Source organism: Triticum aestivum, chromosome 2A, assembly GCF_018294505.1.
Source record: "Triticum aestivum cultivar Chinese Spring chromosome 2A, IWGSC CS RefSeq v2.1, whole genome shotgun sequence".
Classification (NCBI taxonomy): domain Eukaryota; kingdom Viridiplantae; phylum Streptophyta; class Magnoliopsida; order Poales; family Poaceae; genus Triticum; species Triticum aestivum.
The window spans coordinates 86,392,057-86,418,416 of NC_057797.1; the positions used below are offsets into that span (position 1 = coordinate 86,392,057).

A 26,360-nucleotide genomic window follows, 5' to 3' on the forward strand; every position below is an offset into this window, starting at 1 on the left:
TGTTATATTTGGTAAACACTTTTTCACAACAATATTATTACCCAAATGATAAGTGTCACATGTGTGGCATGAAGTAACACCGCCCTGACATTTTTACAGCTAAAATTGACATCAAAAGAACAAAACAAAACTAAACTAAAACTTGCTATCCAAACAGAAAGTTGTCATGCTTCACAACTAAAGTTGACATCCACGGATAAGTAAAGTTGTCATTAAAAAAACGGCAGCGCGGAATTGCTTCCTGCCACACGTGTGGCACGTGTGGCACTTATCAAGGTCATATTATTATGGTCGGCTTGGAGTTGACACAAAGAAATATGTATTCATGAGACTGGAGACATCAATAGGAAAAACATCCCTTAAAATGCATGCAAAGTCCATAATTTACGATGATTATTGATACCCTGAATCAATCAAGCAGTATATATAGGGAAATAATTGGTTAGGAGTAAGATTCTCCAAAATACTTCGTGTAAATCAAAGAGGCCCATACATATGAACTTCTTAATAAGGATTGAAATTATCTAAAATTCCTACGAAATTCCCAATTTCTTTGCCTTGTTGGTCAATCCTAAGCCCTTCTTCCCCACTACATTAGATCATGAACCTTGAATATACATCTGAATGTATTTCGCTGCTAGCTATCCCGCCACAACTAAGGTTTTTTTTTTTGGCGAGCCACAACTAGGGTTGATTAGATAGCCAACCGTCGTCGATGAACCCGATGTCCACGAATCTCTGCACCTCCGCATTGTCCATGTGCTTCTCCCATGGCACTCTTCCTCCGGTGGCGGAACCCGGGCCACTGCATCCGACCTCCGCAAACGTCACTTGTGACCTGCCAAAGAAAGACACCGTGCGTAACGTAAGCATACAAAAACGTCAGCCAAAACAGCACAGAGTATGCGCACCGCCAAACCAGGAGCTGTAACTTACACATGTTGGGTGGAGGTCCACTTAGCCCACCCCTGCGGGACGACGATGCTGGCCATGTTCACCTGGTAGAACACGACGGTGGCCTGCTCGTTCCACGCGCGGCCGAGGTACTGCCGCCCGGAGCCGGTGATGGAACCGCCCTTGAACACGAACGCGGCACTCTTGTCGGCGGCCCGGCCGTGCGCCGTCACCCACCCGGGCTGCTGGGACGACGCCGCCATATTGGACACGAGGGTGCAGTCCTGGTAGATGGACCTCCCGTAGCCGAAGATGAAGTCCACAGCGCCCTCGACGAGGCAGCGGCGGAAGTAGTGCCGGCCGGCGAGGTCGGAGAGCGTGTCCTGGTACCCGTGGAAGGCGCAGTCGTAGAACGCGCCCTTGTCGCCGTCCATGAGGAACGCAACCGCCGGATTGTTGCCGGTGTACGTGTTCTGCGTTGCATGATGGCGCACGTTAAGAGAACAGTCTTGCTAAGTCTGAGTCGACGAGTCCTCATGAAGTCTCAGTCGATATTATATTCCTAAGTTTTATATTTGAGATTTGTGCAAAAAAATCAGTTTTTTCTTTCTCTCTCTTATATGATATGCCATTTAACTAAGACTTGATTAAATTTCAATCGACTGAGATCTGGCCACACTTTTAATAGCATCATCGAGACAAAAAAATCATGTGTACTAGTACTACTTGCATTGCGTGTAACGCTAAAGTAGCACCATGTGCGCTGCAAGTGCTTATTACCTTGAAGGTGATGTTGCGGGCGACGAAGTTGTCGGAATGGACTGTGAAGGTGGAGCTGTTGTACGTCTGCGAGATTTCCGCGAGGTTGCCACGCAGGCGGCCCGTGATAGGGGCGATGCCGGGCGCGTCGGCGCCGTCAACATGTGAGTCGAAGTTGATGTCCGTTGACGAGGAGCCGTCACCTTCGAGCAAGATGAAGCCCTTGTCACTTGGGATTATCACCTTCTCTCTGCATGGACGCACAAACGTGGGTAGGTATCAAAAATCTAACGTGAGATCCACTAGTGTTTCTTAACCGAAATATAACTATTAGCACTGGAACCAAGACAAATAAAGGCATTAAAATAAAAAAACACTTTTAGATACAACGTTAAGTAGAGTACAAGCTATAGGAAAAGGTATATATAAGCACGTATTGGGTCTAATATAGCATAAGATATGATGCACTGGCAGTGCCCTAAGCGTTAAAGATGTTGAAGCCTCGACTGATTACTTAACCCATTCATATTTTGAGTCAAACTCGATCATTATATAACTAACAATATGTAATTTATTTGCTACATTGTATTTGAAAAGAGGACTCCCATAATATAATTTTTTATGGCAAATAGTTTTTATTGTATTAGTTAACTTTATGGTTAAAATTTAACAGTAAATATGAAGGGCCTAAGACTAGCCACAGTAGGAGTAACTTCAGCAGTAACATCGAGTCCAACTCAGCAAATTTGCTTATGTGGCAGTGAGTTAATGAGGAGAGAGGTAGTAGTAGTAACTTAGCTAGTTACTGTAACATCACATGTTTCAATGCAATATGAGTCTATAACCTAATAAATGAAGCTATGCATGTTACCACACTTATGTTACTACCCACTATGAAGGTAGTAATATAGTCTAGGAATACGTGTATGTTACTAATGTATGTTACTCTCCATTGTGGCTAGTCTAATAAATCTTGACGTGGGAAGTAATTAATTAGGCCATGCATTGATATACTAATTAATTAGGCCATAGAATTTACTTACTAAAAAGAGATCTTCCATTGAATTCATATCCGCTCGGGTTTATATGGCCAATTGGTTCTCTCTTAAGACAAATATCTTTAATTTAACAAAATATAAAAACTATAACTTTTTAATCAAACTTATAGAAACAAATATCAATAACTATGAAACAAAATCAATACCACAAGATATATTAGTGAATACATGTCCATGAATTATATACTGAGTATTGTAAGTGTTATATTTTGTTGTATAAACTTGGTGAAATTAAACAAGTGCTATTTAAGAGAAGATTTATAAACCTTGTAAACATGAACAATGCTAGTAAATACATATCTTGTGGGAAATCACGTGATATGTCAATTTTCTTATAATTTTGGCATAGGATTGAGAAAACTTGGTATATGTTTGGTTTTGGCAGGGAAACACCACCTATCAAATAAACTAGAATGATCATGGAGCATTTGGCATTGCCTGAAACTTGGCAACCAACCAAAAAAATTGTACGATGAGTATCGTCTATCCTCCAAACACTTCATCACACAAATAAGACGGCCTAATCATCAAGCAACCGAAAACAAAACAAAATGGGTTTCAATTAAGTCGACTCTCCGGCCGTGCATTGCTTATCTTCTTCATCTCTCTAGCCCACGCAATATTTCTTTTTCTTCCTCCCTCCACATCCGCCCTCCAACCCAAGACTAATATAAGATCAAAAAACAAAAAGCAAGACTAACATCCTAACGCCTCTACTCGCGGCAGACTGCCTCGTCTCTGGCGTGCCATCGCCGACGATGCCGCAGCCGGTCGCGGCGCCCCCGTCTCGGACACGGGGCTGCGCTGCTTCTCAGCGTGAATTGACTGACCAAAATTGATTTTCGGTTGCCTGTGATTTAGCAAATGCGCACAAATAAACGATATTAGTATTAGCAGTGCTACACTAGTACTTGCACGAACCTGTAGCTCCCTTGCTTGACGTAGATCTTGACCCACTGGCTGTTGCCGTCCGGCACGGCGTCCACCGCCGACTGCACCGTCGTGTAGTCCCCTCCTCCGCGCTGGTCCACGGTGATGGTCCGGGCCACCTGCACCGAAGCGAGGCTCGACGCCGGCCACCGGAGCAGCAGGAGCACACCTACGATGAGGAGGAGGCAGAACGGCGCCCGCATTTCTTGTAATGCAGTGATTCTGGTGGCGAGAAGACGCCGAGCAATAGCAGTGAGGTGTGGCGATGGATCGATCGAAAGGCGCCGCGCGCGCTTCGAGCTCACAGATATAAATGTATGATCAGCTGATTGCCTGCGGGGATTCTCAACAGGATCAATCGGTTTATATCTTGCGTATATGTACATGTTCATAAATTGGAGATACATATCACAGATATATCGAATTAATGGAACAAATATTTCCATTGTAATGTAATATTTTATTTCTTTGTCAAATCTTTTTTATTATTTGCTTATTTATTTGTCAAATCTTTTATTTATTTATTTGTCAAATCTGAAGCGATCAATTAGTACACTTCAAACGATAATCAGTCATAGTGTCATGGTCGGTAATTTACCTTAATTAATTTCCTTTCATTGGTTAGTCTCGTTCCCGTCCGACACGTGCATTCCTTTCCAGGCCCACAGTGAGATGTGCCACCCTTTCAGAATTTTTGGATTTTGTTGCTTCGAATCCACTGTTAATGGGGTGTGTGGTTACACCCGGAAAGGCGTGGCAACTCAGAGGTGTACTACACCCGGATAAACAGTAAATTAAAAGAAACATCCAAAAATTCTGAGACTTTGTGGCATGAAAAGATGATAAAATGTTTTAGGTTTTTGTAAAATTTCGTCCAAATAACATTTGAGAAGCTCTCAACAAAAAAAAAAACCATTGCACAAAACTTTGAGGACTGATTGTTTTTTTTTTTGTGAGGGCTCCTTGGATGTTATTTGTCGATGATATTTTGCTATCATGTTTCATGCCACAAAATTCCAGAATTTTGGAAGTTTTTCCTAATGTTTTCGTATTTTCTGTTCATGGGGTGTGTGGGTACTCTCCCTTCTCCTACAAGTTTACTCCAATACTGGCCATAGTGACTAAGAAGAAATTAGAAAACAGAGCATTAACTGTTGCTTCGACATAATTTAATTAACTTCCAACCGATCCCACTAGCATTGGAGTTGCCAGCCCAACAAGAACCAACAACTTCCAACTCATGTGCAACTAGAAGAGCATGCGATTCCAAAACAAAACAAAACAAAAACACTACATTTTAGAGAAATTTTGCATACCATTAAACAAATGTCAAATTACAACACGAAATCGTGAAAATCACGAGAAAGAAAGAGAAAAGACGCATGCCCAAGAACATATTCAAGAAAACTTCATTGAACAAAAAACAGTTGTGTAAGCTTTCGACCACGATTGACCCCGCAAAAAATTAATCCTCTAAATTGACCGCAGACACAAAGCTTCTCAACTCATATTTATTAAAACAAATCAGACAAGATTGGGGTTCAATTGAACATAGGATATCACTTTACCTCTTTCTTCATCGACGCATTTTCAACAAGTTTAGGCTTAGATTTCACCAGCTCCAGTCGGCAGCCTACCGCACCGCTTGGCATGAGCGATTAGCTATCTTACAAACTAAAGAAGCTGGCATCGTACCCTACCGCTCGGCATGAGCGATTAGCTATCCTACAAACTGAAAAGGCGACAACCCACCTTACTTTGCATGCATGCATCGGGCTTGATTCCGTGCATCACAAGTAGTGGGAAGGGCCATGACAACATGGAAGGAGTGCCACACCAGCAACTACACCTTAGAGAAAGGCAGAAGGTGACAGGACAATTGACATCGACTAGCTCTTTATGAGTCACGCTACATATCGAAAGCAAAGGTGGGTCGGTTGTGATCACGCCAGTACGTCTTTTGCTCATCAGTGCGGACAATAAATGACAGTAGGCATTTATCTACGGTCCCACGGATGCAGGGCATGGGCTTCCATGCGTCGTGTTCATCGTGCCTTCGAATATCTTTTTTTTTGAAACCGTACACCCGAAGGCATACGTTACTTGTATTCATACGAGTAGGAAAACAGCACAGCCATGCGAATACACGTACGAATACAGATACAGAAAGACACAAAGGATACAGGCGGTGTTGTCGCAGCCAGAAAACAAAGCCCCATACATAGGGAAAATAGTCCATGGAGACCTTCCTCGGAATTGCATGCTCCGCGCCCCAAATCCCTGTTGACGATGAATCACTGGAGCAGACGCCAAATCTTGAGCAAACCTGAAGCAGGAGAAGCTCCTTGCCACATAGGCGTTGATGAACCGCATCATCCACCGATTCCAGCAAATCGGATCTAAAACCAAATCAGACATCGGCCGGAGGCGATCCCCATGCCGGGGACGCTCCCCAAGCTGCTCCTGCACCGGATCCGGGGACGATGCCAAATCAGCTCGAAAGAGATGACCGGATCCCCCTCCCACAAGCCACCAGCCTTGACAGACTAAGCCGCCCTTGTCCTTGCGCGAAGAGCCGGCACCGCTGGAGAAGGCCGACGAGCCAGACCACCATCGCGCCAAAAGGCAGGACCCCACAAGCCCCTCGCCAGCATCTGCCACAATGCCGACGAGCCGGAGCCAGAGCTGGGGGACATTATTTCGATGGCGCACCGACGATTGCTCCGTCAATACATCGGCGCCGAAAACCGAACCTGGGGACGACGCCCCGCACCTATATACATGCCGCGCCCAGATCCAAGGTTCCCCTAACCTCCAGCCGCCCTGGGGGCCGCTGGGGGCGAGGGAAACGCTCAGGAGGGCCGGCGGAAGAACGAGCACGCCGGAGTCGCCGCTGATTCGGCTCCTCTGTACTGTAGACACGAGAAGGGTCGAGAAGTTGGTCTGCCTTCGAATATCTTTTATTAAGGAAGTAGATTTGTCTGTAGGTTTACGTAGCTAGTCAAGCCCGTAGGTGTGGCATTTCTGAGCTCTTTATGGGCTAGAGGTGAGAGGGAGAACAATATAAATGTGATATAGAACAATCGAGAAAGAGATAAAATTGTAAAGTGGACCCACACACGTGCAAAAAAGGGGACACGGACGACAAAGTGTGATTGAGACTCGCCTGCATCGATCGACGGTTGTTTACTACTTATTCATTCTGTTCATTTAATTAAGCTTATTAGCTATATTGGTTGGCAGACCTATCGCCAATCACGGTCAAGCTAAATCCTTTATATCATCAGAAGATAAAATAACCTATTCAAATCCATTTTATTCTCTCCAAAAAACTATTGATTTAGTGCCATCTTCCAGAAATCAATACTCTTACCTTTTATTTTCTAGAACTCGGGTAAATTAACTTTATTATTTTAAATAAGGGTTAGTGCATCCACCAAAAGAGGTACAAAAATGTTGGGAGGAATGTCCACCCAAATGCACAAAGCGGATATTGTGGTATGAGTAGTGAGCTCATGTGCAACTATGTTGGCTTTGCTCATACAATTATCAATATTTGCTTTGAAATTTCTTCCATTCATTAAACAAGGAGCAAGAAAAAAGTTCTATATTCAATAAGATTAAATGATGGTCTAGGAAAATCTGAGTCATGTTCTATAGCCCAAGCGGCAAAGATTCACTCCATGGTGGAAACTATGTGCGCCACCACACACACACACACACAAACCCTTTTTCTGTTGTCATCAAAACCAACACCTCTACTGGCTCTGGTGGTGGTATCGGCATTTCATCCAGTCCACCGAGGCTAGTCATAGTACCATTGCAATAGTGAACGATCGAAGATGTTGACTAGAGAGGGGGCGAATAAGCGACTACCACTACCACAGATCGACATATTACTGACCCCTCGTCACTAACTTGTCACAAGCCATGCGACAGTGATATGCATTAACACTAACTGGCGCCAGTGATGATGCTTTTGAGGACTGGCTGGGTAGATATAATTGACATGCCATTTTTTTGGTCAGTTTGTGATAACCTGTTCGCGCCAGTTCCAAAATCTAAAATCGATCCATTAACAACAATGACTGTGTAAGGGCATATTTCTCCCTAAGTGATTTTGGTGATTGATGACAATGCATTTGCGGACTAATCGTGTGCATTGAGCATTTCAGATATCTCATGTCTAGGCACAAGACGATTCGGTGCCCCTCGGAGCCTATCGAAGATGGCGTTTCTCTATGTTTCTTTTCGGTGGATTTGAGTCGTAGGAAAGTCGTATTATTAAGAGGGGGTCCGCTTCGGAAAGGTTAGGATGGAATGAACACGTACACATATGTTCCTTTGCACCACCTTTCCTTCACTTCATTGGAGCACCGGTCGTTTTCCCTTATCTTTGCGAAGATGAAGGCCTTCAAGTGCTACTACTCCGTGGCGTGTGGTAGTACTGCACAAAGGAGCAGTAGTACCGCAGCGGTCCCCGGTAGTACCGTGTTGGGCCCGCGGTAGTACCGCGTCGTGCGGTAGTACCGCTCCTAGCAAGCGGTAGTACTGTGGCCTCCAGCCCAGTACGCTGGCATGCACGGAAGTAGGGGCAGAAGTAATTTTTTACTTCCGCACCCTACGCGGTAGTACCGCTCCCTGTGAACTGTAGTACCGTGCCAGATTTTCGCACAGACCGAAACTCGGCGGAAGTAGCCATGGATATAATTTTATTAGTCCGTGCCTTCCCAGCCCAGATTGAACCCTGCCTTGCGGTAGTACCGCAAGGGCGCGCGGTAGTACCACTCCATCGGTTCTACCGCTCGTTGCTATTCGCAACAGGGCCTCGCCTGGCCCCTGTCGCGCAAGCGGTAGTACCGCATGTCCTTGCGGTAGTACCGTGTGTATGTGCGCTAGTACCGCATGTCGTGGGCTGAGTGAGTGGGTAACGGTTGGATCTTTCCTCCCACTATATAAGAGGGGTCTTCTTCCCCAAGTTGACCATCTCTTCCCTCCCCAAGCTCCATTTTCGCCCGATCTCTCTCCCTAGCCAATCAAACTTGTTGATTTTCTAGGGATTGGTTGAGAAGGCCGCGATCTGCACTTCCACCAAGAGAAATTTGATTCCCCCCACTAATCCCTTGTGGATCTTGTTACTCTTGGGTGTTTCAGCACCCTAGACGATTGAGGTCACCGCGGAGTGCTCCTTTTCCAGCCAGAATCCCAGCTGCCGACATTCTCCATCTTTATGTAAACCTTGTAAAATAAGAGAGAATAGGCATAAGTATTGTGACATAATATGTAATAATAGCCCATAATGCAATAAATATTGATATAAAAGCATGATGCAAAATGGACGTATCAACTCCCCCAAGCTTAGACCTCGCTTGTCCTCAAGCGAAAAGCCGAAATCGAAAAATATGTCAACATGTTTAGAGATGAAGGTGTCGATAAAAATAAAATATGGACATGAGGGCATCATGATCATTCTTAGAGCAGCAACTTATATAATTCTTGTCATATGATATCTTATGCTAGAGTAATAATTCAGTCACAATATCAAGTATGAATCGTAAACTTCATTGAAAACTAACAAACTATAATCTCAGTTATTGAAGCAATTGCAATTTATCATAACATAGGAAAGAGTCAATGTATAAGAGCTTTTCAGCAAGTCCACATACTCAACTATCATATAGTCTTTCACAATTGCTCACACTCACGCAATACTTATGGGTATGGAGTTTTAATCGGACACAGAGAGAGATAGGGGCTTATAGTTTTTGCCTCCCAACGTTTTACCTCAAGAGTAATGTCAACAGTAATAGTTCATGAAAACTCACATCCAATTAGCCATATATACCAAGATCTTTCCAACATATTGTGCTTGCCAAAGGATAAAATGTAAAAAGGAAGGGTGAAGATCACCGTGACTCTTTTGCAATATAGGAGATAAAAGTAAAGGATAGGCCCTTCGCAGAGGGAAGCCGAGGTTTTCATGCGCTTTTATGGTTGGATGCACAAAATCCTAATGCGAAAGAACGTCACTTTATATTGCCACTTGTGATATGGACCTTTATTATGCAGTCTGTCGCTTTTATTACTTCCATATCACACGATTGTATAAAGCTTATTTCTATCACACCAATCAATCATACATATTTAGAGAGCAATTTTTATTGCTTGCACCGATGACAACTTACTTGATGGGTCTTACTCAACCCATAGGTAGGTATGGTGGACTCTCATGGCAAAACTAGTTTAAGGGTATTTGGAAGCACAAGTAGTATCTCTACTTGGTGCAATGAATTTGGCTAGCATGAGGGAGAAAGGCAAGCTCAACGTGTTGGAGGATCTAAGACAATATAATTTATCTCAGATGTAAGAAAACATAACCCATTATGTTGTCTTCCTTGTCCAATGTCAACTCTTTAGCATGTCATATTTTAATGAGTGCTCACAATCATAAAAAGATGTTTAAGATAGTATATTTATATGTGAAGACCTCTCTTTCTTTATTACTTCCTGTTAATTGCAACGATGACCAAAACTATGTTTGTCAACCCTCAATAACTTTTATTCATCATACTCTTTCTATGTGAGCTCATTACTCTCCATAAGGGTCACATGATCTCTTTGTTTCTTTTTATTTCATTTTCTTTTCCTTTATTCACTTAGGATCATGGCAAAAATAATCAAGCCCTTGACTCAAAACTAATCTTTATTATATAGCTCACAGACTCGATTACATAGAAGGATAATAAAGCAAAACTCATAACTAGATCATACTAAGAACTTTTATTCTACTAGATCAAGATATTACCAAAAGGATCAAACTAAGAAAAAATGGTAAAGATAAAAGTGATGGTGATACGATACCGGGGCACTCCCCCAAGCTTGGCAGTTGCCAAGTGGAGTGCCCATACCAGATACTCAATTCTTCTTTGTTAGAGGAGACGATGGTGATTTTGTTGATGGCGTAGGCTTGTCGTCCTTCCAAGGCATAGGCTCACCATCATAGAAGGATGACCGAGTCTCCGGGATCCTCAAATCTGCAGCCAAACTCATCCTTTTGAATCTATATTCATACTCACAGTTTTGATTTTGCAGGTCATAGATCTGAGCTTGAAGGTGCTCGATTTTCTCGTGAAGCTTGAAGATGGTCTCCCCAATATTGTCGGCATCCAGCTTGTGTTTGTTGGTGAACTCTGCGATCATCATGTAGTTGGAGTTGAGTCCACGCTCCACCATCCCCTAACACTTGAAAACTTGTTGCTCCATTGCTTCGAGCCTCGTCTCCACGCTTCCGTTCCCCTTCGGTCCCTCAGCATCACGGATGTGCAGCAACCCATCACGCATCTCAATGGTTTGAGGGTGTCGCTGCACCTCCGCGAGGTAAGGGTTGATGACCTTCTCGAAGAACTTGTCCTTGGGAGCACTTGGAGACGTCATGATAATCTAGATCTGTCAGAAAAACAGCTCGAAACAAAGACATGGGATTTTTGCGTGATACGGGAGTCAAAACCCCCGGGAGGTTATATAATGATTTTTTACCGACAAAAATACGTGTCCTGTAAGAAAACGGAGTCCGGAGAGCACACAAGGTGCCCACGAGGTAGGGGGCGCGCCCAGGGGGGTAGGGCGCGCCCTCCACCCTCGTGGAGCCCTCGTGTCCTTTCCGGACTGCTGCTTATTTTTCTATTTTTCTAAATATTCCAAAACGGAGAAATATTGCCTTAAAAACTTTGGAGTCGGTTTACTTACCGTACCACATACCTATTCCTTTTCAGAGTCTGAAACGTTCCAGAAAGTGTCCTTTATGTATTCCTCTGGGGTTACGATTTCAATAACATTGGTTTCAGCATTTATGGGATTACCTGAAATATAGTGTTTGATTCTTTGACCGTTCACCACCTTCGGATTTGTGCCTTCGAAGTTGTTGATTTTTATGGCACTGGAACGGTAGACCTCCTCGATAACGTAAGGACCTTCCCATTTGGAGAGAAGTTTTCCTGCAAAAAATCTTAAACGAGAGTTGTATAGCAGTACATAATCACCTACATTAAACTCATGCTTTTGTATCCTTTTGTCATGCCATCTTTTAAATTTTTCTTTAAATAACTTGGCATTTTCGTAGGCCTGGGTTCTCCATTCATCAAGTGAGCTAATATCAAATAACCTCTTCTCACCGGCAAGTTTAAAATCATAATTAAGTTCTTTAATAGCCCAATAAGCCTTGTGTTCTAGTTTGAGAGGTAAGTGACATGCTTTTCCATAGACCATTTTATACTTAGACATACCCATAGGATTTTTATATGCAGTTCTATAGGCCCATAATGCATCATCAAGTTTCTTGGACCAATTCTTTCTGGACCTATTAGCAGTCTTTTGCAAAATTAATTTGAGTTCTCTATTACTCAATTCTACTTGACCACTAGACTGAGGGTGATAAGGAGATGCAATTATATGATTAACATCATATTTAGCAAGCATTTTACGGAAAGCACCATGAATAAAATGTGAACCACCATCAGTCATTAAATATCTAGGGACTCCAAACCTTGGAAAGATAACTTCTTTAAGCATTTTAATAGAAGTGTTATGATCAGCACTACTAGTTGGAATAGCTTCTGCCCACTTAGTAACGTAATCAACAGCAACTAAAATATGTGTATAACCATTAGAGGAAGGAAAAGGTCCCATATAGTCAAAGCCCCAAACATCAAATGGTTCAATAACAAGTGAATAATTCATAGGCATTTCTTGACGTCTACTAATATTACTAATATTACCAATTCTTTGACATTCATCATAAGATAAGACAAACTTACGGGCATCTTTGAAGAGAGTAGGCCAAAAAAACCAGATTGCAGTACCTTATGTGCAGTTCTATCTCCAGCATGGTGTCCTCCATAAGCTTTGGAGTGACACTTTCATAGGATCTGTTCCTGTTCATGCCCAGGTACACAATGTCTAATAACACCATCTACTCCTTCTTTGTAAAGATGTGGGTCATCCCAAAAGTAATGCCTCAAATCATAGAAGAACTTTTTCTTTTGCTGGTATGTGAAATTAGGTGGTATAAACTTAGCAACAATGTAATTAGCATAATCAGCATACCATGGAGCAGTATGAGAAGTATTTATGACATTTAATTGCTCATCAGAAAAGCTATCAGCAATAGGCAGTGGGTCATCAAGCACATTTTCTAACCTAGACAAGTTGTCTGCAACGGGGTTCTCAGCTCCTTTTCTATCAACAATATGTAAATCAAATTCTTGTAGCAAGAGAACCCATCTAATAAGTCTAGGTTTAGCATCTTTCTTCTCCATAAGATATTTAATACTAGCAGCATGATCAGTGTGAATAGTTACTTTAGAATCAACAATATAAGGTCTAAACTTATCACAAGCAAATACAACTGCTAAGAATTCTTTTTCAGTAGTAGCATAATTTCTTTGAGCATTGTCTAGAGTTTTACTAGCATATTGGATAATATTTAGTTTCTTATCAACTCTTTGTCCTAGAATAGCACCTACAGCATAATCACTAGCATCACACATAATTTCAAAGGGTAAATTCCAATCAGGTGGCTGAACAATAGGTGCAGAGATCAATGCTTTCTTAAGTATTTCAAATGCTTCTACACAATCATCATCAAAGACAAATGGTATATATTTTTGTAATAAATTAGTCAGAGGCCGAGAGATTTTTGAGAAGTCCTTAATGAACCTCCTATAAAAACCGGCATGACCAAGGAAACTTCTTATACCTTTGATGTCCTTGGGACATGGCATCTTTTCAATAGCATCAACCTTGGCTTTATCAACCTCAATACCTCTTTCAGAAACTTTATGCCCCAAGACAATACCTTCATTAACCATAAAGTGGCACTTTTCCCAATTCAAGACAAGATTAGTTTCTTCACATCTCTGTAAAACTCGATCAAGGTTGCTCAAGCAATCATCAAAAGAAGATCCATAGACGGAAAAGTCGTCCATGAAAACCTCACAGATCTTTTCACAAAAGTCAGAGAATATAGTCATCATGCATCTTTGAAAGGTAGCAGGTGCATTACATAAACCAAAAGGCATACGTCTATAAGCAAAAGTATCAAAAGGGCACGTAAAAGTAGTCTTTGATTGATCTTTGGCTGACACAGGTATCTGAGAGAAACCAGAATAACCATATAGAAAGCAAAAATGTGTATGTTTGGATATTCTTTCTAGCATTTGATCGATAAAAGGTAAGGGGTAATGATCTTTTTTAGTAGCCTTATTTAATTTGCGGAAATCAATTACTATCCTATAACCAGTAATAATTCTTTGAGGGATCAATTCATCTTTATCATTAGGAACAACAGTAATTCCTCCCTTCTTAGGGACACAATGGATAGGACTTACCCACTTACTATCAGCAACGGGATAAATTATACCTGCATCAAGGAGCTTTAGTATCTCCTTTCTTACCACTTCTTTCATTTTAGGATTCAGACGGCGTTGATGATCACGAACTGGTTTAGCATCTTCTTCCAAATTAATTTTATGTTGACATAGAGTGGGACTAATGCCCTTAAGATCATCAAGAGTATACCCAATAGCAGCGCGGTGCTTCTTCAGAATTTTTAATAATCTCTCTTCTTCATGTTCTGAAAGGTTAGCACTAATAATAACAGGATATATCTTTTTCTCATCAAGATAGGCATATTAAGAGTATCAGGTAACGGTTTAAGCTCAAACACAGGATCACCCTTGGGTGGAGGAGGATCACCTAGGATTTCAACAGGTAAATTGTTTTTCAGAATAGGTTCCTGTTTAAAGAATACTTCATCTAATTCCCTTCTTTCATTCATAAACATATCATTTTCATGGTCTAGCAAATATTGTTCTAAAGGATCACTAGGAGGTACGACAATAGAAGCAAGACCAATAATTTCATCCTTACTAGGTAATTCTTCTTCACGGTGTTGTCTACTAAATTTAGAAAAATTAAATTCATGAGTCATATCATCTAAACCGACAGTAATGACATCCCTTTTGTAATCTATGGTAGCATTAACAGTATTTAAGAAGGGTCTACCAAATATAATGGGACAAAAACTATATTGTGGGGAACCAAGAACAAGAAAATCAGTAGGATATTTAGTTTTCCCACATAAGACTTCAACATCTCTAACAATTCCCATTGGTGTAATAGTATCTCTATTGGCAAGTTTAATTGTGACATCAATTTCTTCTAACTCAATAGGTGCAATGTCATGCATAATTTCTTTGTATAAGTCAATAGGTATTGCACTAGCACTAGAATCCATATCACATAAGCCATGATAGCAATGATCTCCTATTTTAACAAAAATAACAGGCATGCCTACCACAGGTCTAGGTTTATCTGTATCACGGGGTTTAGCAATTCTAGCAGTTTCATTACAGAAATAAATAACATGTCCATCTATATTATCAGACAAGAGATCTTTAACAATAGCAATATTAGGTTCAACTTTAACTTGCTCAGGAGGTGTATATGTTTTAATATTGCTTTTACAAACCACAGTTGAAGCTTTAGCATGATCCTTTATCCTAACAGGGAAAGGTGGTTTCTCAACATAAGAAGTAGGAACAATAGGATCATTGTAAGTGATAGTATTTTCTTCAACTTTAATAGGTGCAGCTACTTTTACGTCTATGGGAGAATGATATTTAAACCACTTCTCCTTGGGGAGATCAACATAAGCAGCAAAAGATTCATAGAAAGAAGCTACTATCTCAGAGTCAAGTCCATATTCAGTGCTAAATTTACGAAAAATGTCGGTATCCATAAAAGATTGAACACAATCAAAACTAGGTGTCATACCTGACTCCTTACCATTGTCGAGGTCCCAATCTTCGGAGTTGCGTTTAATTCTTTCCAATAAATCCTATTTGAATTCAATAGTCTTGATCATAAAAGAGCCAGCACAAGAAGTATCAAGCATGGTGCGATTGTTACCAGAAAGTCGAGCATAAAATTTTTGAATAATCATTTCTCTTGAGAGCTCATGATTGGGGCATGAATATAACATTGATTTAAGCCTGCCCCAAGCTTGAGCGATGCTTTCTCCTTCGCGAGGCCAAAAATTATATATATAATTGCGATCACGATGAACAAGATGCATAGGATAAAACTTTTGATGAAATTCCAATTTCAATCGTTTGTAGTTCCAAGACTCCATATCATCACATAGCCTATACCATGTCGATGCATCTCCCCTCAAAGATAAAGGGAAGACCTTGTTCTTAACAACATCTTCGGGTACACCTGCAAGCTTAAATAATCCACAAACTTCATCCACATATATTAGATGCTCATCAGGATGTTTTGTTCCATCTCCTAAAAAGGATTAGCTAGCTGTTTTTCTACCACACCCAAAGGAATTTCAAAGCAAGCATTTTCATTTTCAGTAGGTTAAGTAGGTTGAGGAGAAACTCTTTGCTCTACTGGTCGGGGTGAAGATACCCCGAACAAGCCCCTCAGAGGATTACTTTCCATAATAACAAGTGACAGTAAATTTCAGCACACTATATAAATATTTCCTTACCAAATTCCACCTACCAAAGGCGCTTCACTCCCCGGCAACGGCGCCAGAAAAGAGTCTTGATGACCCACAAGTATAGGGGATCTATCATAGTCCTTTCGATAAGTAAGAGTGTCGAACCCAACGAGGAGCAGAAGGAAATGATAAGCAGTTTCCAGCAAGGTATTCTCTGCAAGTACTGAAATAAGTGGTAACCGATAGTTTTGTGATAGGATAATTTGTAACGAGCAACAAGTAACAAAAGTAAATAAAGTGCAGCAAGGTGGCCCAATCCTTTTTGTAGCAAAGGACAAGCCTGGACAAACTCTAATATGATGTAAAGCGCTCCCGAGGAAACATGGGAATATCGGCAAGCTAGTTTTCATCACGCTCATATGATTTACGTTTGGTACTTTGATAATTTGGTATGTGGGTGGACCGGTGCTTGGGTGCTTCCCTTACTTGGACAAGCATCCCACTTATGATTAACCTCTATTGCAAGCATCTGCAAATACAACAAAAGTATTAAGGTAAACCTAACCATAGCATGAAACATATGGATCCAAATAGGCCCTTACGAAGCAACGCATAAACTAGGGTTTAAGCTTCTGTCACTTTAGCAACCCATCATCTACTTATTACTTCCCAATGCCTTCCTCTAGGCCCAAATAATGGTGAGTGTCATGTAGTCGACGTTCACATAACACCACTAGAGGAGAGACAACATACATCTCATCAAAATATCGAACGAATACCAAATTCACATGACTACTAATAGCAAGACTTCTCCCATGTCCTCAGGAACAAAAGTAACTACTCACAAAGCATAAACATGTTCATAATCAGAGGGGTATTAATGTGCATATAGGATCTGAACATATGATTTTCCACCAATTAAACCAACTAGCATCGACTACAAGGAGTAATTAACACTACTAGCAACCTACTAGCACCAATCCCGGACTTGGAGACAAGAATTGGATACAAGAGATGAACTAGGGTTTTGAGATGAGATGGTGCTGATGAAGATGTTGATGGAGATTGCCCTCTCCCGATGAGAGGAGCGTTGGTGATGACGATGGCGATGATTTCCCCCTCCGGGAGGGAAGTTTCCCTGGCAGAACAGCCCCGCCAGAACCCTAGATTGGCTCCGCCAAGGTTCCACCTCGTGGCGGCGGAGTTTCGTCCGAGAAGATGGCTTATGATTTTTTTCCCATCGAAAGAGCCCATATAGCAGAATATGGTCACCGAAGGGCCACCAGGGGGCCCACGAGGTAGGGGCGCGCCCAAGGGGGTAGGGCGCGCCCCCCATCCTCGTGGGCAGGGTGTGGCCCCCCTGGTGAAGTTCTTGCGCTCAATGTTTTTTATATATTTGGAAAACATCATCCGTGAAGTTTCAGGACTTTTGGAGCTGTGCAAAATAGGTCTCTAATATTTGCTCCTTTTCCAGCCAGAATCCCAGCTGCCGGCATTCTCCCTCTTTATGTAAACCTTGTAAATAAGAGAGAATAGACATAAGTATTGTGACATAATGTGTAATAACAGCCCATAATGCAATAAATATTGATATAAAAGCATGATGCAAAATGGACGTATCACGGAGCCATATTCCGTTGCGGTGAAGCTTCGTGGTGTCGTTGGGAGCCTCCAATTAAGTTGTGGAGATTGCCCCAACCTTGTTTGTAAAGGTTCAGTCGCGGCCTCCAAGGGCACCAATAGTGGAATCACGACATCTCGCATTGTGTGAGGGCGTGAGGAGAATACGGTGGCCCTAGTGGTTTCTTGGGGAGCATTGTGCCTCCACACCGCTTCAACGGAGATGTACTTTCTCTCAAAGGGAAGGAACTTCGGTAACACACCCGCGTATCCACCGGCTCCACTCTTGGTTATCTCTTACCTTTACTTGTGCAAACTTATGTTGTGGTGTATCCCTTGCTTGCTTGTGTGCTTGTTGTTGTTGCATCATATAGGTTGCTCACCTAGTTGCACATCTAGAGAACCTACTTTGATGCAAAGTTTAATTTGGTAAAGAAAAGCTAAAAATTGTTACTTGCCTATTCACCCCCCCCCCCTAGTCAACTATATCGATCCTTTCAGACTAGTTATCATAAGTACACCATTTGTAATACAAATTAAACATGGCATGCCATATTTAACGGCTCATGCAGTGAGCCAGTGATAATCTTAGCATCCCTTTATATTCAATCATTTTTCCTACCGCCCCCTTGTCGGTGTCAAAACCGGCGGATCTCGGGTAGGGGGTCCCAAACTGTGTGTCTAAGGCGGATGGTAACAGGAGGCAGGGGACACGACGTTTACCCAGGTTCGGGCCCTCTCGATGGAGGTAATAACCTACTTCCTGCTTGATTGATCTTGATGATATGAGTATTACAAGAGTTGATCTACCACGAGATCGTAGAGGCTAAACCCTAGAAGCTAGCCTATGATTATGACTGTTGTTATCCTTCGGACTAAACCCTCCGGTTTATATAGACACCGGAGAGGGCTAGGGTTACACAGAGTCGGTTACAAGGGAGGAGATCTACATATCCGAATTGCCAAGCTTGCCTTCCACGCAAAAGAGAGTCCCACCCGGACACGGGACAAAGTCTTCAATCTTGTATCTTCATAATCCAACAGTCCGGCTGTCCGAGGACCCCCTAATCCAGGACTCCCTCAGTAGCCCCTGAACCAGGCTTCAATGACGATGAGTCCGGCGCACAGATTGTCTTCGGCATTGCAAGGCGGGTTCCTTCTCTGAATACTCCATAGAAGATTTTGAACACAAGGATCGTGTCCGGATCTGCAAAACAAATTCCACATACCACCGTAGAGAGTATAATATTTCCACAAATCTAATCTGCTGACAACTTTTCATAACGTGACATCACGCCATGGCCCGGTCATTATTCGAACCATTTTTCTCAACCAGCTACTTCACATATTGCGAGGCGATTTTCTTGGCACGTCTTGTCGAAGCAGAGATCGTGTCCCCCTATCACGGGATTCTCATCAATACGGGTGTGGGTAACCCAACCGCGCCATCAATCACGGCACTTGGGGAATAAGCAAGTTTACCAGGCAGGTGGGGAGGCGCATAGTTTCTTCCGCCCTTATAAAGGGACAAGGACTCCTCCTTTTCACCCATGCCTTCTTCTTCCCTGCCCATCCATTCTCGCGCACTCAAGCTCCAGCGCCCAAGTTCACATTTCCTCCGCAAAACCACTCCAAACATGTCCGGAGCGGGAGGCAAGTGGATGGTCTCCTCTGTTACGGAGGAGAACATTATGAAGCTCCGGGAAGCCGGATACCTGGCCGCAAATATCACGCAGCTGCTCCCAGACGCGGGGCAGATCGTCCCTACCCCCGAACCCCACGAAAGGGTTGTATTCCTTACCCATTTCGTCTGCGGGCTGGGATTTCCCCTCCATCCATTTGTCCGTGGGCTCATGTTCTACTACGGGCTGGACTTCCACGATCTGGACCCCAATTTCATCCTCAACATATCGGCGTTTATCGTCGTGTGTGAGGCCTTCCTCCGCATCAAGCCCCACTTCGGCCTATGGCTGAAGACCTTCAACGTTAAACCGAAGGTGGTGGTCGGCCAGCAAACGGAGTGCGGAGGCGCCATGGTGGGCAAAATGCCCAATGTCACCTGGCTCGAAGGCTCCTATGTGGAGACCGTGAAGGGGTGGCAATCGGGATGGTTCTACATCACCGAGCCACGTGACACCAACTGGGTGGCGGCCCCCGAATTTTGATCCGGCATCCCCACGCGGCTCACCTCCTGAAAAGAGAAGGGCCTATCCTGGGGTTCATCGGTGGAGCTGACTGGACTCCAGAACTATGTTAAAAACATGATAAGCAAGAAAATCAAGCTTGTCAACGTGGTCCAAGTCATGCTCTTCCACCAGATCCTCCCGTGTCAAAGATGGGCCTTCAATATGTGGGAGTTCGACCCGGCAAAGCACCAGACGCTGCGAGAGCTCTTCGACACGACACACCAGGACATCTGGAGGGTGTTGTTCAAGTCCGCCGAGGTGCCTCCTCCCTTTACCGAGGATCACGGACTCAGTGCAAAGTGCCCTGCCAATCCGGTAAGCTCCTTATATCTCATAAGATGTTTCTTTCCCCAGTATAATCATGTGGTGGATCTAAGCCTCCACGCCATTTAACAGGAATGGGTCGCGACAGCGGAGCGGATCGATTGTCTGGCCCCACTGCCCGAGGATCCAGCAGGGGCTCTCTTAATGGAGATGCTAGTTCCGGCGCCCTATGAGGCGCCGGAGAAGAAGGCCAAGAAGAAGGCCGCGGGGACCAGGAAAGGTCTCTGGCGCAAGGTCGTATCGGACTCATTGGCCGATAACAATGAGGCTCCCTCCTCCCACGAAAACGAGGAGGAGGAAGAGGAAAGTTCTCCCCTCTTGGCCGGGGGAGACAAGAAAAGGAAGGCCGCCCCGTCAGGGGAGGCCGAAGGGTCCAAGAAGGGAAGGACTCTTCTTCCGGACTGCTCCACGGCGGCCGCTTTTAGCGATGAGGAGTGGTTACCCAGGGATAAGCCCCTGGCGAAGTCGTAAGTATCCGGATATCATAGTAGTTCTTGGTATGTTTTATTTTATTGCTTCTTATCATGCCAAACATGATCATGCAGCCCATCCAAAGCCCATATCGGCATATCCTCATTGGATGAGTCTTTGGGCCCGTCGGAGATGAACAACGATTCACTCCCGACCGCCTCCTCCCCCCGCCCTACGGACGATGTCAAGGTGTTGTCTCAGAGGGTGCTGAACCAAGGGGAGACAGTTCCAGAGGCGCCCCAACGCAACATTTCGGACACTGGGCGCACGAGGGGCAAGACTCCCATGGGCTCTAATGCCGGGGGCAGCAAGTCTAAGAGAGACAAGATGTTTGTGCCGATGGCCCCTGTCCATCCAGAGGCATCGGACAATTTGCTGGAAGCGCTTCGCGGCGCTTCCATTAACGAAGAGCACCGCACTATCATGAGTGCGGTGGTCAAGAAGGTTCGGTCCACCAAAAGCGGACTGACTGAAGCCTGTGCCAGCCTCCTAACATGCTTTGAGGTAAGTAATCAAATTATGAGAAAATGTTACAGCATAGACAGTAGCCCCTGATGCTCTGTTTGGTGTTCGGAAGAAAGGCCGAACAGAGGATCAAATAATACTCACAGGAGTCTAATCAGAATATGTCTATATGAATAAGCAGGCTTCACTGCTGGTCGCTGCCGCTCACATGACGGAGGTCTCCGCACTGAAGCGGGACCTTGAGCGGTCCGAGGAAGAGCTCGGACTTACCAAGAGGCAGCTCGAAGAGAACAAAGGTAAGTGATACCTCGTCTGTTTATTGATAAAGAAAAAGGAAACTGGTTGTTAGATCACAGGATCGTCATGAATTTTTCTAGGGGCCACGACCGAAGTGGCGACCCTGAAGAAGGCACTGTCCGAGGCCGAAGGCAAAGCGGCCAAGGAGCGCGCCGAGCACGAGAAGCAAGAGGCCTAAGTCGGCGAGGTTCAGCAAGAGCTCCAGGAGTTTGTCAAGAAGTACGAGTCCTTGGAGCGTGACTCTAGGACGCAAGGGTCCGAGCTTGCGAAGGCCCTCGAGAACACACAAAATGCCAAGTCCGAAGCCCAAAAGGCCCTCCAGGAAATTGAGGCGGTCAGGAAGATAGCGGCGGGTAAGGCATTCTTTATGCAAAGCAAGCATGTGAAGGAAACTTTCCTTTTACTTACCTGAATTCGAAGCTCTCCAGGAGTGTTCGCAGATCTACCCAGCAGTGTGTCGGATGCCGCGGAGTTCTACCGGGCCGAGGGAGGGAGCTCGACGGAGAAGTTGTTCTGGTCTCAGTATACTGGGACTGAACATCCGATGCCCTTGAGCGACCAGTTGAAGCAACTGGTCGAGCTTCACAAGGCAGCCGAACTGGCCATGAAGGGCCTCATAGTCCGGATGTGGCCCGGTGAGCCCCTGCCCGGTAGCTATTTCGGCCTGGTAAGGCGGCTTGTGAACGCTTGCCCCTGGCTTGAAGTCATAAAGCGGTCCGTCTGCATTGAGGGTGCGTGCAGGGCTTTTGCCCGGGCGAAAGTGCACTGGGCGAAGATGGACGCCAAAAAGCTGGTGAAGGAGGGGCCGCCAAAGGGCAAGGACGATCACCACCCTGAAAAGTATTATGACAGTGTCCTGAAGGGTGCTCGCCTTGTGGCAGAGGAATGTGCTAAGGATGTGATATTTGAATGAATGTACTCATGTGATCCTATAATGTGAAACGAGTTCATGTGCGCTATGTAACGCTTGTTAATTTAAAATATTACCTTCTGTGCGGCCGTTTATAAAATTTGAGAGTTGGCTAGTCATCGGCTTCTGCCCCCATGTAACTAGTACTGAGGTATTCGGGATAAACCTGATCACTCTTTATCCCAGTTTTGGGTCCTTCGAAGGAGGTGTTTAACACAACGAACCAGGCAATCGGACTATAAAGCTTTATCACTCTCACTTAGCCATAAAAGTCTACAATTTTAAATTTTGGCGCAGCCCCTAGTATTCGGAAGGCCGAACTTGGGGCGCTATGTATGCCTAAATCGGACAAGGCCGACTCCTCACCCGAAGCGGAAAAAATCTTTAAGGATTTGAGACCTCTCGAACAGCGACCAGCTCTCACCGCATCATCACAGTTAGTTTTTGGCTTTCTCTATTGAGGTGCTCGTCCGAAAGAATCGGGACATAATCACAGTAGTTCTCCCAGTGCTACCTTAGACGATATAGCAGAACGTAAGGTACCAAAACATGGGAACCGGGCAAACCCAACTATTGACCCAAGACATGATTCGGAGCTGATGTATATAATGCTATAAGTTCGGGGTGCCGCACTGTCGAAAGTGTTCGGACTTTTCATGCCGTGTTATGGGGTAAACTGAAGCCCCTGGCGCACTGGTCGTATCAGAATGTACAGGTGCGATTTGTCGTAAATAAGCAGACAGGAAAAAAAGGATAAAGGAATGCAATAATGAGCTAATGTTGTACATTGTTATTTAAATGATACATCAAAGCGTATGCATACATGTAGTGCAATAAGTAAAAGATAGGACTATTTGACATGTCCTATCCAAGGTCAAGCTGCGTATGCAAAACAGGTATATCGATCGTTATCAGTGACCACCTGAGGATTCCCTTGTACGTCATAGCTTCTTGCTTCCTTGGTGTTTCCTTCCCATGACAGGTCCGATAATCAGATGATCGGAGAGGGCCTTCAGAGAATAGGGGCCTGAAAGGAAGAAAATGTTAAAGGTATATGGGTCCTGAAGCGGTTGCGCCGCATTGTGCTCCGTGCCATGGCCGTGCCTACGCCTATGCCCATGGTATCTTGAGTGCGTAATTATGTACACGCGGCGCAAATTTCGCCGCTTGACAGGGACTAGGACGGAGGCCGAATTGCTAGGCGAGCTCTAAACGTGCCTGGCGATCCTCTTGCAGGCTACTCCACACTCGCTTGAAGGTGTCTGGGGTCTTTTTCGCCGAATTGGCGGTTTGCCTCATAAGGCTGCTTTGCGCTTCTGCTGCGTGGGCCGCAGTGTGTTCCTCCGTGCGGAGCGAGTGTTCTGTGTTTCCATTAACTGTTATAACCCCGCGAGGTCCTGGCATTTTGAGCTTGAGGTATGCATAATGTGGTACCGCATTGAATCTGGCAAATGCGGTTCGTCCGAGCAGTGCGTGATAGCCACCGCGGAAGGGGACGATATTGAAGATTAACTCCTCGCTTCGGAAGTTTTCTGGTGACCCGAAGACCACTTCTAGTGTGATTGAGCCCGTGCAACAGGCCTCTACACCTGGGATGACACCTTTAAAGGTGGTTTTGGTGGGTTTGATCCTCGAGGGGTCTATGCCCATTTTACGCACTGTATCCTGATAGAGCATGTTCAGACTTCTGCCACCGTCCATAAGGACTCGAGTGAGGTGAAATCCGTCAATGATGGGGTTAAGGACCAATGCGGCAGAACCACCATGGCGGATACTGGTGAGGTGGTCCCTGCGATCGAAGGTGATCGGACAAGAAGACCATGGGTTGAACTTTGGGGCGACTAGCTCCATCGCATAGACGTCCCTCAGTGCACGCTTCCGTTCCAGCTTGTGAATATTGGTTGCGTATATCATGTTTACCGTTTTCACTTGGGGAGGAAATTTCTTCTGTCCTCCTGTGTTCGGCGGCCGGGGCTCCTCCTCGTTGTTGCTATGCAGCCCCTTTTCCTTGTTTTCGGAATTTAACTTGCCGGCCTGTTTGAACACCCAACATTCTCTGTTGGTGTGGTTGGATGGTTTATCGGGGGTGCCGTGAATTTTACACGAACGATCGAGTATGCGGTCCAAGCTGGACGGGCCCGGATTGCTTCTTTTGAACGGCTTTTTCCGCTGACCAGATTTAGAGCCACTGAATCCGGCATTGTCGCCGTTGTTGCGGCGCTTGTGTCTGTTGCGACGTGGCCTGCCGTTGTTATCTTTGGCATCTGAATTGCCAGGGTTTCTTGATGTGTTGTTGCTGTGAGCCAGCCAGCTATCCTCGCCCGCACAAAAGCGGGTCATGAGTGTCGTGAGGGCTGCCATAGACTTTGGCTTTTCTTGGCCGAGGTGTCGGGCGAGCCACTCGTCGCGGATGTTATGCTTAAATGCCGCTAACGCCTCGGCATCCGGACAGTCGATGATTTGGTTCTTTTTAATTAGGAACCGAGTCCAGAATTTCCTAGCTGATTCCCCTGGCTGTTGGGTTATGTGACTCAAGTCATCGGCATCCGGTGGTCGCACATAAGTGCCCTGAAAGTTATCAAGGAATGCATCTTCCAAGTTCTCCCAACTGCCAATAGAGTTTGCCGGCAAGCTATTGAGCCAATGCCGAGCAGGTCCTTTGAGTTTTAATGGAGGTACTTGATGGCATGTAGATCGTCACCGCGGGCCATGTGGATGTGGAGGAGGAAATCTTCGATCCATACCGCGGGGTCTGTTGTGCCATCATATGATTCAATATTCATGGGTTTAAAACCTTCTGGGAATTCGTGATCCATTACTTCATCAGTGAAGCATAGGGGGTTTGCGGCGCCTCTGTGCCGGGCTATATCACGAAGCAGTTCATACGAATCTTGTCTGCTATATTCGGCCCGGCCGGATTTGCTTTTAGTATATCCGGCGTGACGGTCGTCGTCACTCGTTGGGGCGCGCCCCCGTGATCCGTAGATCGATCTTGTATGTCCTGCTTTGTTTTCCAATACGTCTCGTAGGTCCTGCGTGTTGCCCCGGGCCTTGGTGTTTTTGTTTGACTGGCGATCGGGTGTGGGGTGGACTTCAGGCTGATACGCTGCTTTGTCTCAGCCACGAGGTGGACGGTCAGCTGCATCATATGCTGGTAGTGTAGGCTTTAATGCTTCCTCCTCGAGTTGGAGTAGCAACCTGCGCTTTGGGTAACTTTTGGTTGGGCGCTCGGGTTCGTATTCCTCGGTTGCCAGCACCTCGGTCCATCTATCCGCTAGTAGATCTTGATCAGCTTGAAGCTGCTGTTGCTTTTTCTTCAGGCTTTTTGCTGTGGCTATAAGTCGGCGCTTGAAGCGCTCCTGCTCGACGGGATCCTCAGGCACGATATATTCTTCGTCGCCGAGGCTCACCTCGTCATCGGAGAGAGGCATGTAATTATCATTCTCTGATTCTTTGTCTGCCGCCTGTTCCTTAGGGCTAGCTTGCCCATCCTCCCGCTCGAAGCTTGGTTGGAGGGGATTGTCTTCGGCACTGTCCGCAACGTTATTGTCTCTTGTGCCGGTATCGCTGCTTTTGCTATGGCGGGGCTTAGAGCGGCGCCGATGACGCTGGTGCTTAGATTGCTTCTCGAGGGGATTATCCTCCGTTGCCTTATTGCCATCGCTTTCTTTGGGGGTGTCGACCATATATATATCATATGATGAGGTGGTTGTCCAGCGCCCTGTGGGCGGTGGTTCCTGTTCTTCTCCTGCATCATCGTCCATACCGTCGATGTCTTCGGAGTCGAAATCAAGCATGTCGGTTAAGTCGTCGACAGTGGCTATTAAGTGTGTGGTGGGTGGGGAATGAATCTCTTTGTCGTCCGCTTCCCACTCAAGCCGGACATAGTTCAGCCAAGGGTCTCCTGACAAGGAGAGAGACCTCAATGAATTTAGCAC

The 26,360-nt window shown here is 44.9% G+C and overlaps 1 protein-coding gene across 1 annotated transcript; it reads right to left on the reverse strand.

Annotated features, from left to right (window-relative positions):
- Window positions 1-454: 454 nt before the first annotated feature.
- LOC123184855 (probable pectinesterase 66) lies at window positions 455-3,970 on the reverse strand. The gene is made up of 4 exons (XM_044596900.1): window positions 3,633-3,970; window positions 1,675-1,903; window positions 937-1,367; window positions 455-838 (listed from the first exon to the last, which is right to left on the reverse strand). The coding sequence occupies exons 1-4, from the start codon at window positions 3,842-3,844 to the stop codon at window positions 685-687; spliced, it is 1,026 nt and encodes a 341-aa protein (XP_044452835.1). The 5' UTR covers window positions 3,845-3,970; the 3' UTR covers window positions 455-684.
- Between the last annotated feature and the right edge of the window lie 22,390 nt (window positions 3,971-26,360).